The following is a 21212-nucleotide window of genomic DNA, read 5'->3' as shown; positions in this document are numbered from 1 at the left end:
CAGCTCTGAAAATCTGGCCACTTGGTTATGTCTACATTAGCACTTTTGTTGGTATAATTTATGTTGCTCAGGGCTGTGAAAAAACACCCCTCTGAGCGACATAAGTTACACTGACAGAAGCGCCAGTGCGGACAGCGCTATGTCAGCGGGGGATGCTCTCCTGCCGACATATTAAACCACCACCAACAAGCGGCAGTACCTATGTCGACGGGAGAGCTCTTTTCCATCGGCATAGGTCGGCTACATGAGCGATCTTACCGTGGTACAGCTGTTCGATACCAATGTAGCTGTGCCGCTATAAGCTTGCTAGTGTAGACATGGCCTAAGATTCCTTAATAGGAACTGGGGTCTTTTGCAAATCTTGCAGCTAGTATCTGAAGTCTTGGGGGGGGGGGGAGGAGGGAGGGGAGAGTCTCTTCTGGATGGGCATCAACAGTTATGTCACAAATCACAAATTAGAAGGAAAAAGTGATTTGTCTGTCTATTTTTTGGTTGCAACCAATGGAGACTCTCAGGTTCTGAATAGAGGGCCCAGGACTAGAAGCCGGAGCCTAATTCTAGAATAGGGGAGATGACTAAGATGGAGACTGAAACTGGGAAAAGTGAAATCCCCATTAACTTTCACACTCCAGGCAGGTGGTTATAATGAGCAGATATTGAGGTGCGATGGACAGCATTTATTATGACAAAACCACCATTATAAGGATCTTAAGGCTGAATTCTGCATCAGCCACATTGACCCTGTAGAACTACATAATGAAGTGCCGTGATCACCACCGGTCTGCTGTTCCGTTCCTCAGCTGAGGCTTCTTTCCCCTCCTCTGCTCAGGCTGAAGGACTTTCTTTATATGAAAAGGGAATTTCTGCTACTCAACACAGTGATAATGAATTCGCTTTACACAGCAATAACTTCCAGAGGCTCAAGTTTTCCTGCCTGGGCCCTTCAAGAAGGATGAACAGGGCTTCAGAATTCAAAGGATTCGGTTCTGAAAGCTGAATATTTAGAATCTTGTGCCTTCAATTGCTTTCTACCTGAGTGTCAGGGCAGTGCTGCTTGTACTATTTTGTTCTAGTGCAACAGAGGTGTTGAATAACAGGAAAATAACTTGGCTGACAAGGAGACTGGGACAGATCTGTTAACAAGTCACAGTTGCTAGATTTTTATATTGCCCCCATCATTATAGCATCTGAGCACTTCAAAAGCATTCAATTTTATCCTCGCAGTATCCCTGTACGATAGGGAAGTACTATTAATAGGGGAGCTGTAGGTGCTCAGTAACTTTGAAAATCAGGCGCTGGAAGTCCCAAGTTGGGGACTCCCCCAAAATGTGAGGGAACGTTTGAAAATCTAGACTGAGATGTCTATTGTAATGACAGAGAGCGGGAGGAGGAATACAGTGCATCCTCTGCACATGCAGCCACCAAGTCAAAGAATCAGGAGTTAACTTTGCATGAAACTTCCTATCTTCTTTTATGTTACAATATGGTTACAATATTTTTTAATGAGACGAAGGAAACAAACCCAATTGTTTTGAAGAACTACAGCTTATTAAAAGACAGACAGAAGAAAAAAAATTTATATTGGCTAAGCCAAAAGCCAATAACCATCACCAATAAAGGAACTGCCCAAGCTGCAAGTGGAATCCCTTCCCTTTTCTTTTTATAACTCAGCTATAGAGAGTTTATCTGTAACAGCATTTTCAATTGAATATCCTCTGGAGATCCACATTCCTGGATTTCATAAAGCTGGCTGTCCAGGAGTCTCTAGGAGCCATTAGGAACAGCAGCTGAAAGGGAACATGGAACAGACGCATGTCTCTACATTACACAGAGCATGGGAGTCAGCCAAAGATCAGGTTCACATTTGCTAGCTAGGAGACATCAATAAAGCTAAAATGGAGGGGGACAACTCAGATCCATATATGGAGAACCTGCTGCTCCTCTTACATATGTCTTCCATAAGTCTCAGACATAAAGCTCCTATATCATCCTACGTGCAGATACCTAGAACAGAGGCAGCAAACTGCCAGCTTTAACTCTGAATCGGACTTTTCTAGATTATCCCACTGCATAATCTTATGACTGTTAACCTTGTCCTCCACCCCCTCCTATTGTTATCCATATTTTGCATCTTGTATTAGAGCGAAATTCTCTAATAGTGTAAACGAGTGAAAGTCCACTGAGTTGTGCTGATTTACACCACCAGAAAATCCAACCCATTAACAAGACTGTAAGCTCTTTGGGGCTGGGACCATGTCTCCCTGTGTGTTTGTAGAGCACTTAGCACAATGAGCCCTGATTTTAATTGTGGTCTCTATGTGTAACTGAAATATAAATGTGTAATTAATAATAAAAGCTTTCCCTGGCTTCAGGCTATACATCACAAAAACATTAATAAGCAAAGCCACTAAAACTCATTTGGTATATGCTGATTATATGAGATTTCAGTAAGAAGGTATCATTACTATAATAGCAGCACGCAGCAGTAGTATTGCACTTAAGCGTCTGTTGTTATTACCACTGGAGAAAAAATCATTTTCAGGGGTTGCATATTTGGACCATTTCCAATGGTCTGAGGCTGAACATCGGCAGCCAGATTTATCAGGCTATATACATTTTTTTTCTAAATATGTGAGACAGGACTTGCCTGTAGGAATTATTCACTAAAGGTAGCATTTGACGGACCTACTCCCAGCTCCCTAGATTTGTGTGCGACTGTCAAGAGTACTCTCTGGCACCAGAAAGGATAATGTGTAACTGCCTCACTTGGAGGTGGTGTGTTGCACATGTCTGTGAGATACAATGGAATGGGTACCAGTGTATTAATTAGCACTTCCTTTTGAATAAAGTTATCAAACATGACAAACAAATCAGTATAAACTAGAATGATTCCAAGTTCTAATAGGGACAGCCGGAGTGCAAATGTGCATCTATCATAAATTCTACCCATGGGGGACACTTATACAGCTAAATAATTATCTGGGCTCTCAAGGATACATAACCATTAGAGACTAAATCACACTCCATCAATAGATAAAAGCACTATACTGGTAGAACGATAGATAATTCTATGGGAGCTGTGTTGTTTGAAATATTTGATTCCTCTTTAAAACCACCAACAATCTTTGATACTTAGGAAGGGATCTACTGTCCCTACTTGACGTTTTCCTTCTCTCTTCTAAGGGATATAGTTTTCTTTTTATTGACTATCTTCAAACTACAAGAACAATAGACAGAACTAGTGATTTAAACAAACAAACATTGTCAGTAGAAAGAAAAAAAATCATTGATACTGGCTTGACATAGAGCTGGACACCGTGAGAGGAGGAGGAAGGAAGTGATGGCTGAGTGCTGGCATCCATTAAGTCTCCAAGATGAGAGTGCCACCTTGTGGTGAGGCAGTGAAAAGTCTCAGCCCTATATATTTGGCAAGATCTATGCAGGAGAGGTGTGTAGTAGATCTAAGGCCGAACATCCTTTATTTTATAGACTTATCAAAATCCTAATGCCACATTTTAAACATTACATCTAGTCCACCTTTTGTCTGACGTTTAGCTGCATGCTCTCTCTCTCTCTCTCTCTCTAAATAGTCCATGTGTTAGAGTAGACCTTCTGTTCCTAATGACAATAACAAATTTTCCATCTATATCCTATTAGACATCTGCAGCACTACATGTTATTAATTATTTGTAATGCATTAGTAGCCAAAATTTGCTGGGTGGTGTACTGACATATAGAAAGACATACTTCCAGCCCCAAGAAGCTTACAAACTAGAATGACAAAAGACAAAGCGTGGGGAAATGGGATACATGGGTGAGCTAGGTGCCCAGTTCCAGTTCATTTATTTAAGTGTAAATATATCCACTTTTTGCATATGCTGCTAAAGGTTCAAGTTTTTAGGAGTGAAGGAGGGATGGGTGAAAGCCTGAGGAATATATTTTGGACAGTCATTCCATGTATTCGGGGTACCATAGAAGGAGGTGTTGAGACATTTGTGAGAGAAGGGAACAAAAATTTGCATCATTGGCAGATGAATACAAATGGAGACAAGTTAGCTATACTTACTTATACTTATAGCTATCCTATACAAGTGGCTGCTTCATGCAGGGCTTGGAAAGCAAGACAATAAGTCTGAATTTAATGCATACATAGCATAATGGGGAGGTAGTGAAGTGGCTCAAAGGGACATGATTGTAGCCATAGAAAAAAAGGATTATTTTGGCAGCAACATTTTGATGGACTGGAGAGGCTGGGGTTAGTTTCACATAGGCCTAAGAGGAGGAGACAGCAGAACCCAAAGGGGGAGATAACCAGAGTTTGGAGTAGAGATTTGGCAGTTAGGGTGGCAAGGAAAAGTAGAGGGAGAATGTGAAGGAAGAGGACTAGGATGACCCCAATATTGATAGCTCAGGGAGAAAAGAGTGGTTAATGGTAATGGAGAAAACACATTCATGCTCCCTGCTGCCTGTACAACACATTTTCAGTTATTCACTGGTAATAAATCCTGACACTTACCCACTGCTTCTTCTTGGTCTGGGAAATCAGCTGCTTGTGCTGACCTGCTAGTTTCTTAATTTCTTCTACAAACTCTTCTTTGCACTTCTCCTTTACCTGCTTACACTTTCTGTCCATCTCTCCTTGCATGTTGGCTACAGCTTTATTTACAGCCTGCCTTTTGTCCTCCTCCATCTCTGTACGCAGCTGGCATAAGGGAAGCAAGTCAATAAAGAAAGTCAGTGCGTATTTGTATTCTTTGGCTACCTCCAAATACCATTACCACAGTAGATGGAGGTCAAACAAAGCAGAATTTTCATTCTTGGAAAATGTAGACGCTTGCACTGCTTAAAAACAAATAAAAAACGGACCCCAGCAATTTAGCATACAATACATAGGTCACAACCAAAACTTTACAGTAGTTCTACACTGCAAGGCAACTCTGTAAAAGCAGCATCATAGAATTCCCTGTGTATTGTGTCAATGACTCTAGATCAGATGTGCTCAGTTTACAAGGGAATTCTTTTTATTATTTTGTACAAATTTACAATAAGAGCAGATTGGACAAAACCCATGCAGAGAAACTTCCCCAAGTATGAACACACCACAATAGGTGGAAGAGTTCAAAGGGTAACACTTAAAGCTTCAATCTGACCCCAACTGTTTAATGCTCAAGATGGAATAACTGACAAAAGAATTATTTACTCAGTTTCACTTAAAGAGCTGATCAGAAACATCTGTATAATCCCACCGCATGGAATTGCACAGGTGAAGACTGAAGGCATAATTTAGAGTCAAATGAGCTGGAAAAGTGCTACTGGGGTCAATTATAATGAGTGAACGAAGACAGCTTGATTTTCAGATAGCAGGTTGCATTTGCGGTGATAGAAGCTAGAAAAAAACAACTATACTGAATAAACTAAGGACATTTGATATGGACTCTCTGAAATACAATAACCAATGCTGTTTTTACACAGTGTCTTTTGAAAGTTGCACTTTAAAAACTGATTTTCCCAAGAATGGATGACAGAAGACAACAATCTCCTCCCTCCCCAAACCAGGTGTGTACAGTTTGGGTTACTTGCGGTGAGGGCTACCTTTTCCACTGCTTCTCGTACAACTCTTTCGGTCTCTCTCTTGTGATCAGCCTTCATCCTGTCTTTGAAGTCATTAAAGATTTTGGTGTATTTGTCATGGCACATGTTCTGACACACTCCATCATTATTGGTCTGGGTGCTCCGATGCAGCATTTTTGGAGAAGAGGCACTTAACTTCTTGGTCTGTGTTGAGACTGAAACCTTTTCAATGGGCTGAGGCATTGTGGGAATTTCCTGGCTTGAACTTACTGCTTCAGTTTCAGGCTCTGGCTCCTACAGAGAAAGAGCAAAATTTCTAACCCTTATGTTCAGGACAGAACATAACTCTTAACATCCAGAAAGAAGGATTCAAATACAGTGAAGCTGGCAAAGTTTGGTGTATGTTAACATCCCCCTGTACTAGCCAAGACCCTGTTCCTGGAGGCTGCTCGGTGTAATGGAGGGCTGGAAGCGTTAGTCCGAGGCCAAGGCTCCAAAGGACATGACGAATCTCAGTATGTCATCCTTGCCATGCCCCTTTCTCAGTCAGCACTGCCCATTTGGGGGTTAAACTGCAGCCACACAAGCCCCTTAGTGAAGGGGTGGCTGTATCCTCTCTTCACTAACACCCTTTCAGAGGGATCCTAGATGTGGCCCCTTAAACCTGAGTTTATCCTGGTGGACCTTGGGCTAAATTGGGCCCAATAGGCTACTTTGCTATTTTATAAGATTTTGCTTACCTCACACGGCTACTGAGAGGATTAACTAATTGTTTCAAAAGCACTTTGAAAATGAGAGGCTAATCAGATGCCAAGTGTTACTAATAGTAACAGAACTAGACACAGATGACCATGAAAGCATTGTGCAGTTACATAATTATCCAGGGAAGAAATCGCAGTTACTGTAGAACTGAACTTAGCTTTTAGTTTGTAACAGAATAATACTAGTGGTCCATGCTTTTTAAAATAGATATAATAATATTACCATATTACCCCCTCACTCCCACCCCCCAACCCAGGAACTTGAAGTGTTTAAAATCACACACACACAAAAAATCAGTTTGTTTCCTCTAAGAAATTTTTTTTTTAAAATTTTGATAACCACTTAATGCAGAATGGATAATTAACATATTCCCTGCAATGTCAAACCATCACTTATCACAATGTCTACCGCTTGGACTATGCTTTGTGGTTGCCTAAATGACAAGTACAGAAATTATACCCATTAAAAGGTAGATCATGTATTCCCTTTTGCTACCAAGTGCTATTTAATATGTCAGCCTGATTAATTTCTTGGGGCTGCCCTTATCTGGTCGCCAATCCAGAGGCTTACATTAGGTCAAAAGTGAATATTTACACAATTTACAGCATTCACTTGACCGAAAATACTGTAAAACTGCAAAACAGTCTATATTATAACCTCAGTGAGTAGGCACTGTTCTGAACCTGCTCTCAAAACATGCACTAGAGCCCTAACTCAACCCTTTTCTGGGGTTGCTTTTATTGACCCAAAAGGAACACTAATACAACATGAAGTTTGGCTCAAGTCTTCTCCCTAAACTAAAGGGAAGGATAAACAAAAATAGATCTGCAACTAGGGTTCTTGATTTCAAGAGGGCAAACTTAAAAAAATTAAGGGAATTAGTTAGGGAAGTAGACCGGACTGAAGAACTCAAGGATTCAAATATGGAAGAGACTTGGAATTAGTTTCAGCCAAAGTTGCAGAAATTATCTGAAGCCGGTATCTCAGCAAGGGGAAAAAATTCATAGAGAAGGTTGCAGACCAACCTGGATGAGCAAGCATCTCAAACAAATTATTGAGAGAAAACAGAAAGTCTACAAGGAATGGAAGATGGGATAGATCAGCAAGGAGAGCTACCTCTTGGAGTCCAGAAAGTGTATGGGAAAAGTAAGAACTACCAAAAGCCAAGCAGACTTTGACATTGAAAAGGAAATTAATACCAATAGTAAAACGTTCCACAGCCATATAAATAAAAAGAAAACAAGAAAAGAAGAAGTGGGACCGTTAAGCACTGAGGATGAGGTGGAAATTTAAGATAATCTAGGCATGGCCCAACACCTAAGCGTATACTTTGCCTCAGTTTTTAATAAGGAGCTTAGGGACAGGAGCAGGAGTGCTACTGGAAACGAAGATATGGTAGTAGAAATTACCACATCAGAGATGGATGGCAAAGTCAAACAGCTTAATGGGACTAAATTGGGGGGCCCGGATAATCTCCACCCAAGAACATTAAAGGAACTGGCACATGAAATTGCAAGCCCAATAGCAAGGATGTTTAATGAATCTGTAGACTCGGGGGTCATACCCTACGGCTAGAGCATTGCTACCTTACGGCTGGAGCAGTAAAAGTTGTTTTATCCAGCACTTCGCCAACTGGAAAGCTCTATAAACCGGCATTTCTGATCTTCACTGAAATTCCGGTTTATAGTCCAGTTGGGTGGGGCAGTCAGGGAGTTGGGGCATGAGAGGGGGTGCGGAGTGCAGGCTCTGGGAGGGAGTTTGGGTGTGGGAGGAGGCTTGGGGTGCAGGAGAAGGTACAGGATGCCGGATCCGGGGGACGCTCATGTTGGGAGGCTCCCCATAAGTGGTGAACTTTCTCAGCTGCTCCTAGGTGGAGAGCAGCAGGTGGCTCTGCGTGCTGCCTCTGCCCGCAGGCGCCGCCCCCGCAGCTCCCATTGGCTGTGGTTCCCAGCCAATGGGAGCTGCAGAGCCAGCACTTGGGGCGGGGCAGGAGCAGCGCACAGAGCTGCCTGCCATGCCTCTGCCTAGGAGCAGCCGGGACAGGTCACCGCTTGCAGGGAGTTGCGAGGTGAGTGGCCCCCGGATCCAGCACCCCACACCCCTTCCCACATCCTCCCACACTCCCTCCCAGAGCCCGCACTCTGCACCCCCTGCCGAGCCCCAACCCCCAGCCCGACAACCCCTCCCACACCCTCTCTCTTAGTTAACCGGCATTTTTCACTTACCAGCACCCCCCATTCCGCCAACATGCTGGATAAAACAGCTTTTACTGTAGTACCTATTTTTAAGACGGGAGAAAAAAAGTGATCCGAGAAACTACAGGCCTGTTAGTTTGACCTCAATTGTACGCAAGGTCGTAAAACAAATTTTGAAAAAGAAAGTAGTTAAGGACATGCAGGTAAATGGTAATTGGATAAAATACAACATGGTTTTACAAAATATAGATCATGCCAGACCAACCTGATCTCTTTCTTTGAGAAGATAACTGATTTTTTAGACAAAGGAAATGCAGTAGACCTAATCAACCTGAATTTCAATAAGGCATTTGACACAGTTCCACATGGGAAATTTAGTTAAACTGGAGAAGATGGAGATTAATATGAGAACTGAAAGGTGGATAAGCAACTGGCTAAAGTGGAGTCTACAATGGGTTATCCTGAAAGGTGAACTGTCAGTTCTACTACTTACCAATTCCTCAGTAACTAGCAGAACTCCTGAGGGATTGGTCTTGGGACTGATCTTATTTAACAGTTTTATTAATGACTTTGGCACAAAAAGTGGGAGTGTACTAATAACATTTGTGGATGACACGAAGTTGGGTTATATTGCCAATACGCAGGAAGACTGGAATACCATACAACAAGATCTGGACGACTGTGAAAACTGGAGTAACAGAAATGGGATGAAATTTAATAGTTCAATAGCAAAGTCATGCACTCAGGAACTATAAGCCGGACTTATTAGTTGGAAGTGATAGAGGAGAAAAAAGACCTGGGTGTATTGGTTGATCACAGGATGACTGAGCTGCCAATGTGATGTGACCATGAAAAAGGCTAATGTAATCTTAGGATGCATCAGGTGAGGTATTTCCAGTAGAGATAGGTAAGTATTAGTACCATTATACAAGGCACTGATGAGACCTGCTCTGGAATACCGTGTACAGTTCTGGTCTCCTATGTATAAGAAAGATGTTTTCAAACTGGAACAGGTGCAAAGAAGGGCTACAAGGATGATCAGAAGAATGGAAAACCTTCCTTATGAGAAAAGACCCAAAGAGCTTGGCTTGTTTAGCTTAACCAAAGGCTGAGGGGAGATATGATTGCTCTCTATAAATACATCAGAAGGATAAATACCAGGGAGGGAGAGGAGTTATTTAAGTTAAGTGCCAATGTTGGCACAAGAACAAATGGATAAAAACTGGCCATCAACAAGTTTAGGCTTGAAATTAGATGAAGGTTTCTGACCGTCAGGGGAGTGAAGTTCTGGACCAGCCTTCCAAGGCGAACGGTGGGGGGAGAGGTAGGGGAGGAAGGGGGAGAACCTAACTAGCTTCAAGACTGAGCTTGATATGTTTATGGAGGGGGAGGCATGATGTAACTGCCTACAAGGGCATGTAGCTGATCTGTGATTTCTAGTAGTAAATATCTCCAACGGCCGGTGATGGGACACTAGATGGGGAGGGCTCTGAGTTACTACAGAGAATGCTTTCCTAGGTGTCTGGCGGGTTAGTCTTGCCCAAATACTCAGGGTCCAACAGTTTGCCATATTTGGGGTCAAGAAGAAATTTCCCTCAGGTCAGATTGGCAGAGACGCTGGGTTTTTGGTTTTTTTTTTTTTTACTTCCTCTGCAGCCTGGGGCATGGGGCACTTGCAGGCTTAAACTAGTCTAAATGGTGGATTCTCTGTAACTTGAAGTCTTTAGATCACAATTTGAGGACTTCAGTAACTCAGCCAGAGGTTATGGTTTTATTACAGGAGTAGGTGGGTGAGGTTCTGTGGCCTGCAATGTGCAGGAGGTCAGACTTGATGATCATGATGGTCCCTTCTGGTCTTAAAGCCTATGAGTCTAAACTTGGTTGCTTCTAACGTCCCTAAATGAGGATTACTCAGTTACCATGCTGGTCCCTCTCTCTTTAGGGAGTCACTTCCACCTCCCTGTGACAATGTACCCCATAAGGCTTTATGGGGTGTGTGTGCTTATATGCATGTATGACATAACTGGAATATGTTTTGTGCTGCCTGTGCCATGTAACATATCTCTGTAAAGGTTATGGTCTACTATATCTATTCATCCTATTTGTACATATATATCATTTTCTACTTGAGGTTAAGAATATGGGTTGTATACTTGCTTGGTTTCTAAGTAAGCTTTGTGAGGCATTTAGTCAGTTTCTTTAGGAAGGAATTTGCAAGGTTAAGTACCTAATCAGGAAGCACTTGGGGAACAATGCATCTTGGAATGCTCCAATCCACATAAGAAGTCTTCCTGGAGACATACAAGATACCATGTGGAAAATGGCTTCAGCCTGTAAAGACTGAGTCATGCAGGGACACGTGACTTGCCCAGGTGACTCCAGAAATCCATCTTGGAACTGGACTTTGCATAGGAGTAGGTAGGGAGTCTCCACCCACTAGAGAAAGTCTATTTAAACCCGTGGGAGACCCCTCCATTTTGTCTTCAGCTGGCTAAAGAAGGAGCCTCTCCACCCCCCAGAATACTGGAAGGAAACTGGAACAAAGGACAGTAACTACAGGGGGTGTGAGTGATTGCTGGACCCAGGCTAAAAGGAGGTTAGCCTGTAAAAGCGAGCATTCTGGAACTGGTGAGGATCTTATCTGTATTCAGTGTTTGATTAGACATAGATTTGCGCATTTTATTTTATTTTGCTTGGTGACTTACTGTGTTCTGTCTGTTACTACTTGGAACCACTTAAATCCTACTTTCTGTATTTAATAAAATCACTTTTTTCCTTATTAATTAACTCAGAGTTGATTAATTGTATTAATACCTGGGGGAGCAAACAACTGTGCATATTTCTCTATCAGTGTTATAGAGAGCGAACAATTTATGAGTTTACCCTGTATAAGCTTTATACAGGGTAAAACGGATTTAATTGGGTTTAGACCCCATTGGGAGTTGGGCATTTGAGTGCTAAAGACAAGCACACTTCTGTGAGCTGTTTTCAGGTAAACCTGCAGCTTTGGCGCAAGTAATTCAGACCTTGGGTCTGTGTTGGACCAGACAGGAGTGTGTGGCTCAGCAAGACAGGGTGCTGGAGTCCTGAGCTGGCAGGGAAAACAGGGATAGAAGTAGTCTTGGCACATCAGCTGGCAGCTCCCAAGGGGGTTTCTGTGATCCAACCCGTCACACTCCCCATATCTGGGTGGGGTAACAAGCCACCTGTCTCAGTAAAGATATTTGAACTTTCTTAAACCTTTACCAGTAGGATCAACACCTGCTCATAGGATGGGGTGTTTCAGACAAACTATGCCAGGCTGTTAAAAACCTCTCCAAGTACAGCCATAATACTTCCTAGTTTACCAACCCCTGTGTAGGAGATCACTGGCCCCCTTTTGGGTTTGGATATTATTACGGATTATTATTGTATTCCTGTAGTTCCTAGGAGAGATCTTTTTAAGGAGACATCTATTTGACATCTAATGTCCTCACATCAAGTATAGGACATACTTTGCCTCATATTTCAGCAATAATCATACAAAGAATTGTACACTGTGATACTCATGCATGTTTTAGGACTTTGTATAATTTTGCACTATGAATAAAACTTGAGGGCACTGGCCTAAACTTTGCCCTGTATTTTTCACATAGTTCTAGAGTAACTCCTCACTTAATGTCGTCCTGGTTCACATTGTTTCGTTGTTACATTGCTGATCAATTAGGGAACGTGCTCGTTTAAAGTTGTGAAATGCTCCCTTATAACGCTGTTTGGCAGCCGCCAGCTTTGTCCACTGCTTGCAGGAAGAATAGCCTGTTGGAGCTAGCTGGTGGGGACTTGGAACCAGGGAGGGCCGACAGCCCCCCATCAGCTCCCCGCTCCCCTAATTCCTTGTGTGGCAGCCGCCCAGCAGGCTAGCAATTGCGGGCAGTTCAGCTGTCCCTCCCTCCAGTGCCGTGTGCTGCTCCTGCCCTCTGCCTTGGAGCTGCTCCCGGGAGCCTCCTACTTGCTGTGCGATGGGGGGAGGGTGGGAAAAGGGGTGCTAAAGTCAGAGCAGGTGGGGGACATGACAAGGCTCAGGACGGTGGGAGCTTGCTAGCAGCAGCTGCTGTCTCAACTTGGTGATCTACTTAAAAAGCAATGTACTTAGAGTGGGGTCAGCATACTTAAAGGGGCAATGCGCATCTCTTTCACACACACGGTGTGTGTCTCTGTCTCTCTCTGCCATGCTGTCTCCCCTCCCTCCATTCGTGCTGCCTTATGGAGTGTGAGGCTACATTAACAACAATGTGTTAACCCTTGCGGGCTCAGCCGAGTGCTAGTTCATCATTTACCAGTTAGGCATTCCCTGGGAAATATCCCATTCTCTTTCACCCTCTGACTTCACCACCTCAACAAAGCTTCACAATCATAATTGCTATGTACAGTATTAAATTGTTTGTTTAAAACTTATACTGTGTGTGTGTATATATATAAATTATAGTCTTTTGTCTGGCGAAAAAAATTTCCCTAGAACCATTTACATTAATTCTTATAAAAGAAGAACAGGAGTACTAGTGGCACCTTAGAGACTAACAAATTTATTAGAGCATAAGCTGCTCTAATAAATTTGTTAGTCTCTAAGGTGCCACCAGTACTCCTGTTCTTCTTTTTGCGGATACAGACTAATACGGCTGCTACTTTGAAACCTGTCATTAATTCTTATGGGGAAATTGGATTTGCTTAACATTTTTTCGCTTAAAGTTGCATTTTTCAGGAACATAACTACAACGTTAAGCGAGGAGTTACTGTACATTATTTCCTTAAAATGTAGGTGGTCATGGTAATATCCTGCCTTGTTCATTCTAATGATACATTTTAAATATTGCATCAATATATATTTATACAGTTTTTAAATATTATATAAATCATATACAAGAACATCTAACCTTTCTGCCAGTTATGACCACGTTTTTTTTTAAACAATTCTGCAACACAAAAAGCACAACAAAAATGAGCAAGAACAAGTTTTCCATTTCTCAGTGTTGGGCCTGGGTTTCCTCTCACTTAAACTGGTATACAATCAGGAGTAGCTTAATTTAAGTCTGTGGTGTTACATCCATGTAGGGTCGGCATAAGTGAAAGGACAACCAGGCCCATGAGTTCAAATGTCATAAGCACAAGATCTGGGCACATTCAAAGAAAGAAGTAAATTAGTATGCCTAAGCTACAACCTGTGACTGCCCTCCTTTTTCATTTGGAGTTGAGGCCCACTGACACTACATGTCCCAGAATACAATGTTCCAGCTGGTGCCACCTAAACCAGAATGAAGCATTGTATGCTGTAACCTATAGTTTCTGTGATTCTTCTCCCCACATTAAAGCAAAAGTGGGCTGCTCTCTATTCAGTTGTGCCCTTTAGATTCAACCTGCAGGCTCCTATCAAGTAGACAAAATTTGGTGACCCACACAATTATAGGGAGAGATGGTAGTGATCTGTATATTGAGGTTGCCTAACACCTTTCAATATAAAAATATCCTTGGAATCTTCCTTGAGAAACTCTAACATCTTCATTGTTTACAATGGACATTTGAAATTTGACTGGGAGACAGTCTCTAGGCTTGAGAAGTGTCTTCTCTTTGTCCCAAGAAATTCTGTTCAGTTTAGCTGAATTGTAGACTGTTAGAAATCACCATTTTCTTTCTCCCACTTGCATTTCCACAGGATTATTTTGGCAGGCTGCCAAAATAATAATTGAATGCCCCAATATACTAATGAGCTGGATCCAAACTGCTGCCAAAGCCTTAGCAGCAGGAGCGACAGCAGCATATACTGCCCTGGGACCTGCTGGGACCTGTAGGGAAACGGCAGAAACAGAGGATGCCTCCCCATACATACCTAGCACATGGCCCCAGTGATCCATCCCCCACTCTGGAGGCACCACATGGGGCAGGAGCACCTTCATCTCCCAAGGACGGAGAGATAGCCAGGCCAGACTCCATTGGACCATCCCCTAACCCCAGCAACCCATCCCTATTCTGGGACAACAGCTTTCTGCTTCTGCCAACTAATGTAGTTAGTTCTGCAACTCAAGTACTCGTAGCAGTCTGTGCTGAAGTGTCAGGGTTTGAACCCTGGTGATGAGGTAAGTTGGGGTGTTTTTACAGTCATACATAACAGTTTTTTTAAATCTATTTCCTTCTTTCAAAAAAAGAACAACTGCGAAGTCACATAAAAAACTACATTAAAGGAACATTATTAAGAATGCAAATTAGGAAATGCCAAATTTATGGCTGCCAGGGCCACTTCCTTCTTGTGCGTGTCTATTAGGATAATCTTTAACTACATAATCACATACTTTATTTTTTATCTGCCTCCTTCAGTGCATAGTTTGGATGTACAAACAGGTAGAATTAAGGTTCTACGGGCAACCATAAAACGGGCATTTCCTAACTTTTGAGTCCTTGACTTGGCAACCAAAATAATGTTCTTCTAACAGTTTAAAAAAAATGTAATATATTATTAAAATTAAACCTAGTTTGCCGTTCCTAAAGAAACTGTTATCAGTGGGATGTTGATTTACTAGTGATGGAGATTTTAAACGGTAATAATACCATCTGACTATTACTATTGGCTAAAATTGTGGTGAGAAGCTCTTACACAGATACCATGGTGATGAGTGCCAATACAAAACCTTAAGATAAACAGATCTCATTATAGTCTTCAGCAGAGGTCGCCCTGCTGACACTCACACTTTTAATGATAGTAGCATAAAACAAGTAAAATGTGACAGAAAATAAGGGATGTCTATCATAATTCTGAAAGTGTTTTTCTTTTGGCTGTTTTGCTTAACTGACACGTGAGGGTACTTACTTCCTTTTTGGGTTCCACACTTTGATTACGTCGTCCTTTCTTTGCTCTGGGTTCCTGAGTAACCTTCAGCTGTCAACATTATTAAAAAAAATGTTGAATAATTCCAAATGCTGGGAAACACTAGTTCTCAGCTGCCAACATAAATACCATTCTTTGTAAAATGCATGAGATACCCGGAGTGTGAAAGGCAGCATACAAAGCCAAATACAATTCCAAAATGAGGAGTATGTACAGTCAGATATATTTTCTGAATTAGTGATAATGACCTCATAACTAATGATCTGTGGAGTGAGTAGAATCTGTGTGTGCGCGTGTGCGTGTGTATATGTTACTAATTCTCTAATAAATAACGATTATTTATTTCATTTACACTATTTATGCAATTTGTCATTGGTATGCTCAGGCAAACGGGTTCTGCATTCTGGAACAAGACTCTAATCCTGTATCGGGATTCACTGGAGTGATAAAAGATTTTTGTTTTTTTGTTTTTAGGAAAACAAACATTTTTCTGCTTGTTTTTGTGCATTAGAAATTCAGGTCCTTTCTAGGCTGGAAAATGCTCTGATTTTGTACCGTGTCATTAAACTTTGGAATGTAGGCCAAGAATTTAGCAAGATTCAAACAGGAATGAGGGGGGATTTGATTTGATTTGATAACTGCTTTCAACTCCCTGAAAGGGGGTTCTAAAGAGGATGGATCTAGAGTGTTGTCAGTGGTACAGATGACAAAACAAAGAGTAATGATCTCAAGTTGCAGTGGGGGAGGTTTAGGTTGGATATTAGGAAAAACTTTTTCACTAGGAGGGTGGTGAAGCACTGGAATGGGTTATCTAGGGAGGTGGTGGAATCTCTTTCCTTAGAGATTTTTAAGGTCAGGCTTGACAAAGCCCTGGCTGGGATGATTTAGTTGGGAATTGGTCCTGCTTTGAGCAGGGGGTTGGACTAGATGACCCCCTGAGGTCCCTTCCAACTCTGATATTCTATGATTCTATGAATTGTACATTTATACCTATAACAAGACTATTCAGAGTTATAATTAATCTCTAGTAATTACAGGCCAGGATGTAGGTAGTATTTAGTATCACATTCTTTCACCTTCCTCTGGAGCATCTGATACCATCAATGTCAAGGACAGGACACTGGAGAAGATGGACTTTGGGTCTGCTCCAGTATGGCAATGTCTATGTTCCTATGTCTGGAGAACTACTGAAATGGTGACATCACAAGAGTCAACAGAATGAAAGCTGAGCAGGTGTGGAGAGAAGAGATTTTCAGTAGGACAATTTAAACTCTTTGTTTTAATTAACACTTATTTAACTTTAAGGACCTTTGCTCATTCAATCAAGGTGTTGAGAGTTCCCAATAAATATCCCTGAGACTTCCCAGAGGTCATCCAGCAAAACCTGGGAAAATGATAACTTTATATTCCTGGTATTTCTAAAGTATTTAAAAAAAAAAAAAAAAAAAAAAAAGTAACCTGCCTTCTAGTCTCATCATAAAGAAGTAAACAGTGCACAACTTAAAACTAACTTTTAAAAATTCCATTGCAGGTCCCCTTTCCATCATTTAATAAATTATAGTAGTTAAGTACTCACCTGCTCATTGCTGGTGGAAGAGATACTGGATTCTGCCTCCTCCTCACCTTTATCTTCATTCTTAGACTTCCAGAATCTCCCATCACGAAGGAAACGCTGGTGCAGTTCCAGTTCATCACATGCTTTTTTCCAGCCCATGCTGCGCTTCACATGCAACCGATGGATATTAACTGTGATATCTTGAATGTTTTCTGAAGGGATCCAGGCCCTTTTAAAGACAATTTAAAGACACAATCAGAAAGCTGAAGGGGAAGAGTGTGTTAATATACATTTAAAAAAAGATTTAGAGTGAGATATTCCAATGAATTTAGTGTTGGGCTAACTGTGCTTCTTCGCACAGGTAGCTCAATGCTCAGTTCTTCTGAAACTCCCCACCGTCAATTCCCACGGCGGTGCTGTATTGGCAGCCCTGGAGACAGAGTCTACGTTTTAAATCTGTATTTAGGCAACTAACTCAAAGTGGCCAGTTTTTCAGAGGTTGAGCATCAGTAGGACATGGAGAGACCACGACTACGTGTGCACTTTCTATTCCAATTCAGTCCTTAGCCTCTTTGTTGAAACTGTCAAGATGAGTGCCAAATTCATACCTCTTGTGTTGGTTTTTGTGATCTATCTATCTATCTGCAATTGAATCAAGAGCACCAGATCCTTTTGTCTAAATCACTAAACAGCCATCGGACAGTAATTACTTTTTGTCAAACTGTCCCTCCAGTGACTTAGAGACCTGAAAGGTTCCTTAGTCTCTACAGCTGAGATTTTCAATGGGGCCTCAGAGAATTAGATGCCCAGGTCCCAATCAAAGTCAATGGGAACTGGCTGCCTAGCTTTTTAGGCCCCTTTGAAAGTCTCAGCCTAAATCATGCCATCAAGGGTACACAGAAATGTAACAAATTATAACTCCTGACATTCTGAAAGGATATAGAAAGGTGCATTAAAGAATATCAGTCATAGCAGTACTAATCTACATATTGATGTGAATATTGTGGTAAGTTAAATACCCAGTGTTAGCTCCTCAACTGGGGTAAATATGTATAACTCCACTGAAGACAATGGAGTTATATTGATTTACACCAGCTGAGAATCTAGCTCTTCCTTTTTAAAGTCCATGACTGTAACAAGAGGATGACATTACGGTAGATGGATTTTCCTCTTTACTACAGTATATACTTATGTGTAGAGTTTCAGGTGTTTTTCATCGAACTTCTTAGTAAGAGAACACAACACTTGTGTGAAGCTGTGTGAGCCTAGTGCCAAAACTACACATGAAATGATTCTCTACTTAGGTATGAAGCTTTTACTAAGGTACTTATGATTTCAATATAAGTCATTCCATGATTTAAATGCAAGTAAGAGATCTTATTCATTTATCTTTGCTAGAAAATCTCCTTGTTAAGAAGTCATATAATAAGCCCTTGTGGAGAGGCTGGAGACAGTTGTTTTAAAACATAGTTTATTCTTTTATTTACTATATAAATCAAGTGAAAATATACATAGTCCTTGTTAAATTAAAAAGCAACTTAAATAAACACTTCTGAAAAAAAAACCCAGCTATAAACATTTCCAGCCTCCCTCATGATGCACTGAAATGCATGACTTTCTCAGAAACAATGAGCCAAAATGTAAATGTTGCCTCACCTCTACAATCATATACACATTGATGCTGTAAAAGCAGCACTGATGTGCACATTCTGCACAGTAGCAACAGCTACATTAATAGCACTTGAAAAACTCTGGGGGCTGTACTATTCTCTTTTCTGATATAGTCTCACAAAGTAGCCATAGCCAAATGTTACCTAAATGAACAAGCCAACTCCCTGAAGCCCATAGGTGAAGGTTCTATGTGAAAGGGATTATTTCATTCAAGTTACAAACTTCTGAAAATTGGGGTCCACCTGGGAGTGTTGGCACAATGCTAACAATAACACCAAAACACTTTGTAATGTGTTACATCCCTAAAATGTAAACTTGTGATGCATCTTGTTGGCTAACAACGTGTGCAAAGTTAGCAGTTCAGGCACCTAAAATACATCTCAGTTAACGTATGTCTAGTTTGTGTGCAATGTCTTTATTACGGGCTGCTGTGGAGGTGAAGAGTCATGTGCATAGGAATTAATTTCCTTTTTTACTTTAAACAGTAGAGAATATCTCTATGGCAATTCTGAAAATGGAATCTTCTATGAATCACTCGGCAGCCTGTGATGTCTTACACTGGACTTTGAACTTTCTGAAATAATGATGACAAAGTTAGGCTGGTTACTAGCTCAGCAATGATTTACAACATGACTGAATGGGGTAAACTTATGTGAGGCATGTCTATAACAAGCAGCACACGGGGTTAATAAATTACCTTTGGTGGTGATGCCCAAAAAAGCGAACATCGACCTGATTGTCCTCTTTCTGCATGACTTTGGCTGGCCAAAACCCAAACCCTTTCATTTTGGCCCAAACCAATTCATGATTAGGTATCTGGAAAAAAAAAGTGTTTTATTATTGGGTTTGAAGTATTACATTCAGTCATCCCACAAATATTAAGTTTAGTGTAACACCGTGCTAGTATCTTAAGAACACGGTTGCTTTTTATGTCTAGTGCTCTTTTTCATTCTTATCTTCCTATAATACACAGTATTTCTATGCTAGCCATACTGCTTGGATCAAAGACACTAAGAAGGACAAATTCTGAAAAGTGTGTAACAATCTATTGTACACAGAAATCCTAAGCATGTCAAAAATTATATTAGTCTTCATAGCTTTATCCAGAAACAGCTTTAATTCCTGTAAACTCCTTATTTATAATGCAACTGCCCGATAACCAAGTTTATTACCCATATTGTTATTGCTTTAGATTTCAGTTAATGTTTTTGCTTGTGTAAAATATCAGAGGTGCAGAGACTAAACAGTACATTTGAAAAAAGCTTATTCTGCTTATTTGAAGCAGAATAGTCAAGAAATGAATAACTCCAGGACTGAAAGTATTTATTTTTTAAAAAGCAAGTAAATAAAAATCTGTGTCAGAAACATACACAAGGATAGCAGAACCAATTGTCGGGACGTGCATTTGACAAATAGAAACAGTTCTTGCAAAGCTGCAGTTCATCCAGCTGAAAAACAAAAACAAGTAAGTCAGCCCATGGGACATTCTCTTTGTGACAGTGCTATTAACTCTTAAGTAGTAAGATTTTTAAGGCCAAATATTTAGCCCCGCATGCTAATTTTGTGGAATCAGTTAGTTATATTCATAAAAATAGAGGCAAGTTGAGAATGGCAGAAATGTTGGCCTTAACATAGAAACATTTTTTCTTTTTTACAAAAATAATGCTAATGGAACTTCAATTTATTTTTAAAGATTATACACTGCATAAGGAGTATTTGCATATTTAAAGCAAATCTAAACACTCTGAAAGCACTGAAATTAGTTGACTATGAAGGCTGAGCAAACCGACCGCTGACCCAAACACCACTTTCCTGTCCCCTTCAATTTTTCAATTGTCCATCTTGGAAATCAGTCAGAATTTGGGTTTGAATTAAATCAGATAAGACTGACCATTTCTGGTCTAAATGTGTGTTTATATATTATTTGGAAACTAAAACTTTACTCCTGATTTCTCCTTTCCATTGACTAATCATGTTCTCTGAATTATGAAGAACTGTAGTTCAGTGAGCAAAGGAATATGATAATAAATTGCAATAAAGCTGTTCTGTGTGTGTGAGAGATATAAAACCCTTGCCATGCAGAACAAAAGGAAAAGGAATTAGGAATTCACTGTGAAAAAGTTTAATTTGGGAAAGTTAATAATAAATATTCCCCATTATTTCCTTGCTTTTAGGGGCAACTTAGAAGAAGAAAGAAATCATCATTTTAGAAACTGATAGGCCACTATTTTAAAACCAAATTGTTTCATCTGTACCAAATCATCTCTTTCATCTCATTTAATAGATACTACTTACCTCATGGCATGTGTCTTTGTAAAGCATCCTAGCTATATCAGCTTGTTCACTGTCCGCTGTAAATTAAAAATAAATACCATCAATAGCCACAATATGAGAACATTGCTCAAAGATTTGCAATCGCTGTCACGATGCCTTTCATACTATAAATATATGCCTTAAAAAAACCTCATTCAGTATCTTAGCTAATATTTCTCCTATTAAATTTCCAACCATCAACTCTATTTCTCTGCCTCACCATCCCCATCATGTCCATCTGTGTATACAAATATTACTGTGGACTTTTAAACTAGCTAACATGTTAAGTAAA

At 40.7% G+C, this 21212-nt stretch overlaps 1 protein-coding gene across 13 annotated transcripts in view; it reads right to left on the bottom strand.

Moving 5' to 3' along the window:
* Positions 1-21212, bottom strand: part of ZMYND11 (zinc finger MYND-type containing 11) — a 168922-nt gene that overhangs the window by 2793 nt on the left and 144917 nt on the right. For 9 of the 13 annotated variants that reach the window (XM_034760026.1, XM_034760027.1, XM_034760029.1 and 6 more), the window contains 8 exons: positions 20903-20958; positions 19978-20055; positions 19305-19423; positions 16958-17165; positions 15364-15432; positions 13439-13477; positions 5593-5865; positions 4517-4702 (listed from right to left, as the gene is read on the bottom strand). In XM_034760026.1, the coding sequence (XP_034615917.1) occupies positions 4517-4702; positions 5593-5865; positions 13439-13477; positions 15364-15432; positions 16958-17165; positions 19305-19423; positions 19978-20055; positions 20903-20958 (1028 nt within the window). Of the gene's footprint in view, positions 1-395; positions 1788-4516; positions 4703-5592; positions 5866-13438; positions 13478-15363; positions 15433-16957; positions 17166-19304; positions 19424-19977; positions 20056-20902; positions 20959-21212 lie in introns of those variants that run through there. The other 4 variants (XM_034760033.1, XM_034760035.1, XM_034760038.1 and 1 more) reach the window with 2 other exon arrangements.

This window comes from Trachemys scripta, chromosome 2 (genome assembly GCF_013100865.1).
Source record: "Trachemys scripta elegans isolate TJP31775 chromosome 2, CAS_Tse_1.0, whole genome shotgun sequence".
Classification (NCBI taxonomy): Eukaryota; Metazoa; Chordata; order Testudines; family Emydidae; genus Trachemys; species Trachemys scripta.
The sequence above is the reverse complement of the archived record's forward strand: the minus strand, read 5'-3'. Positions and strand labels throughout refer to the sequence as shown.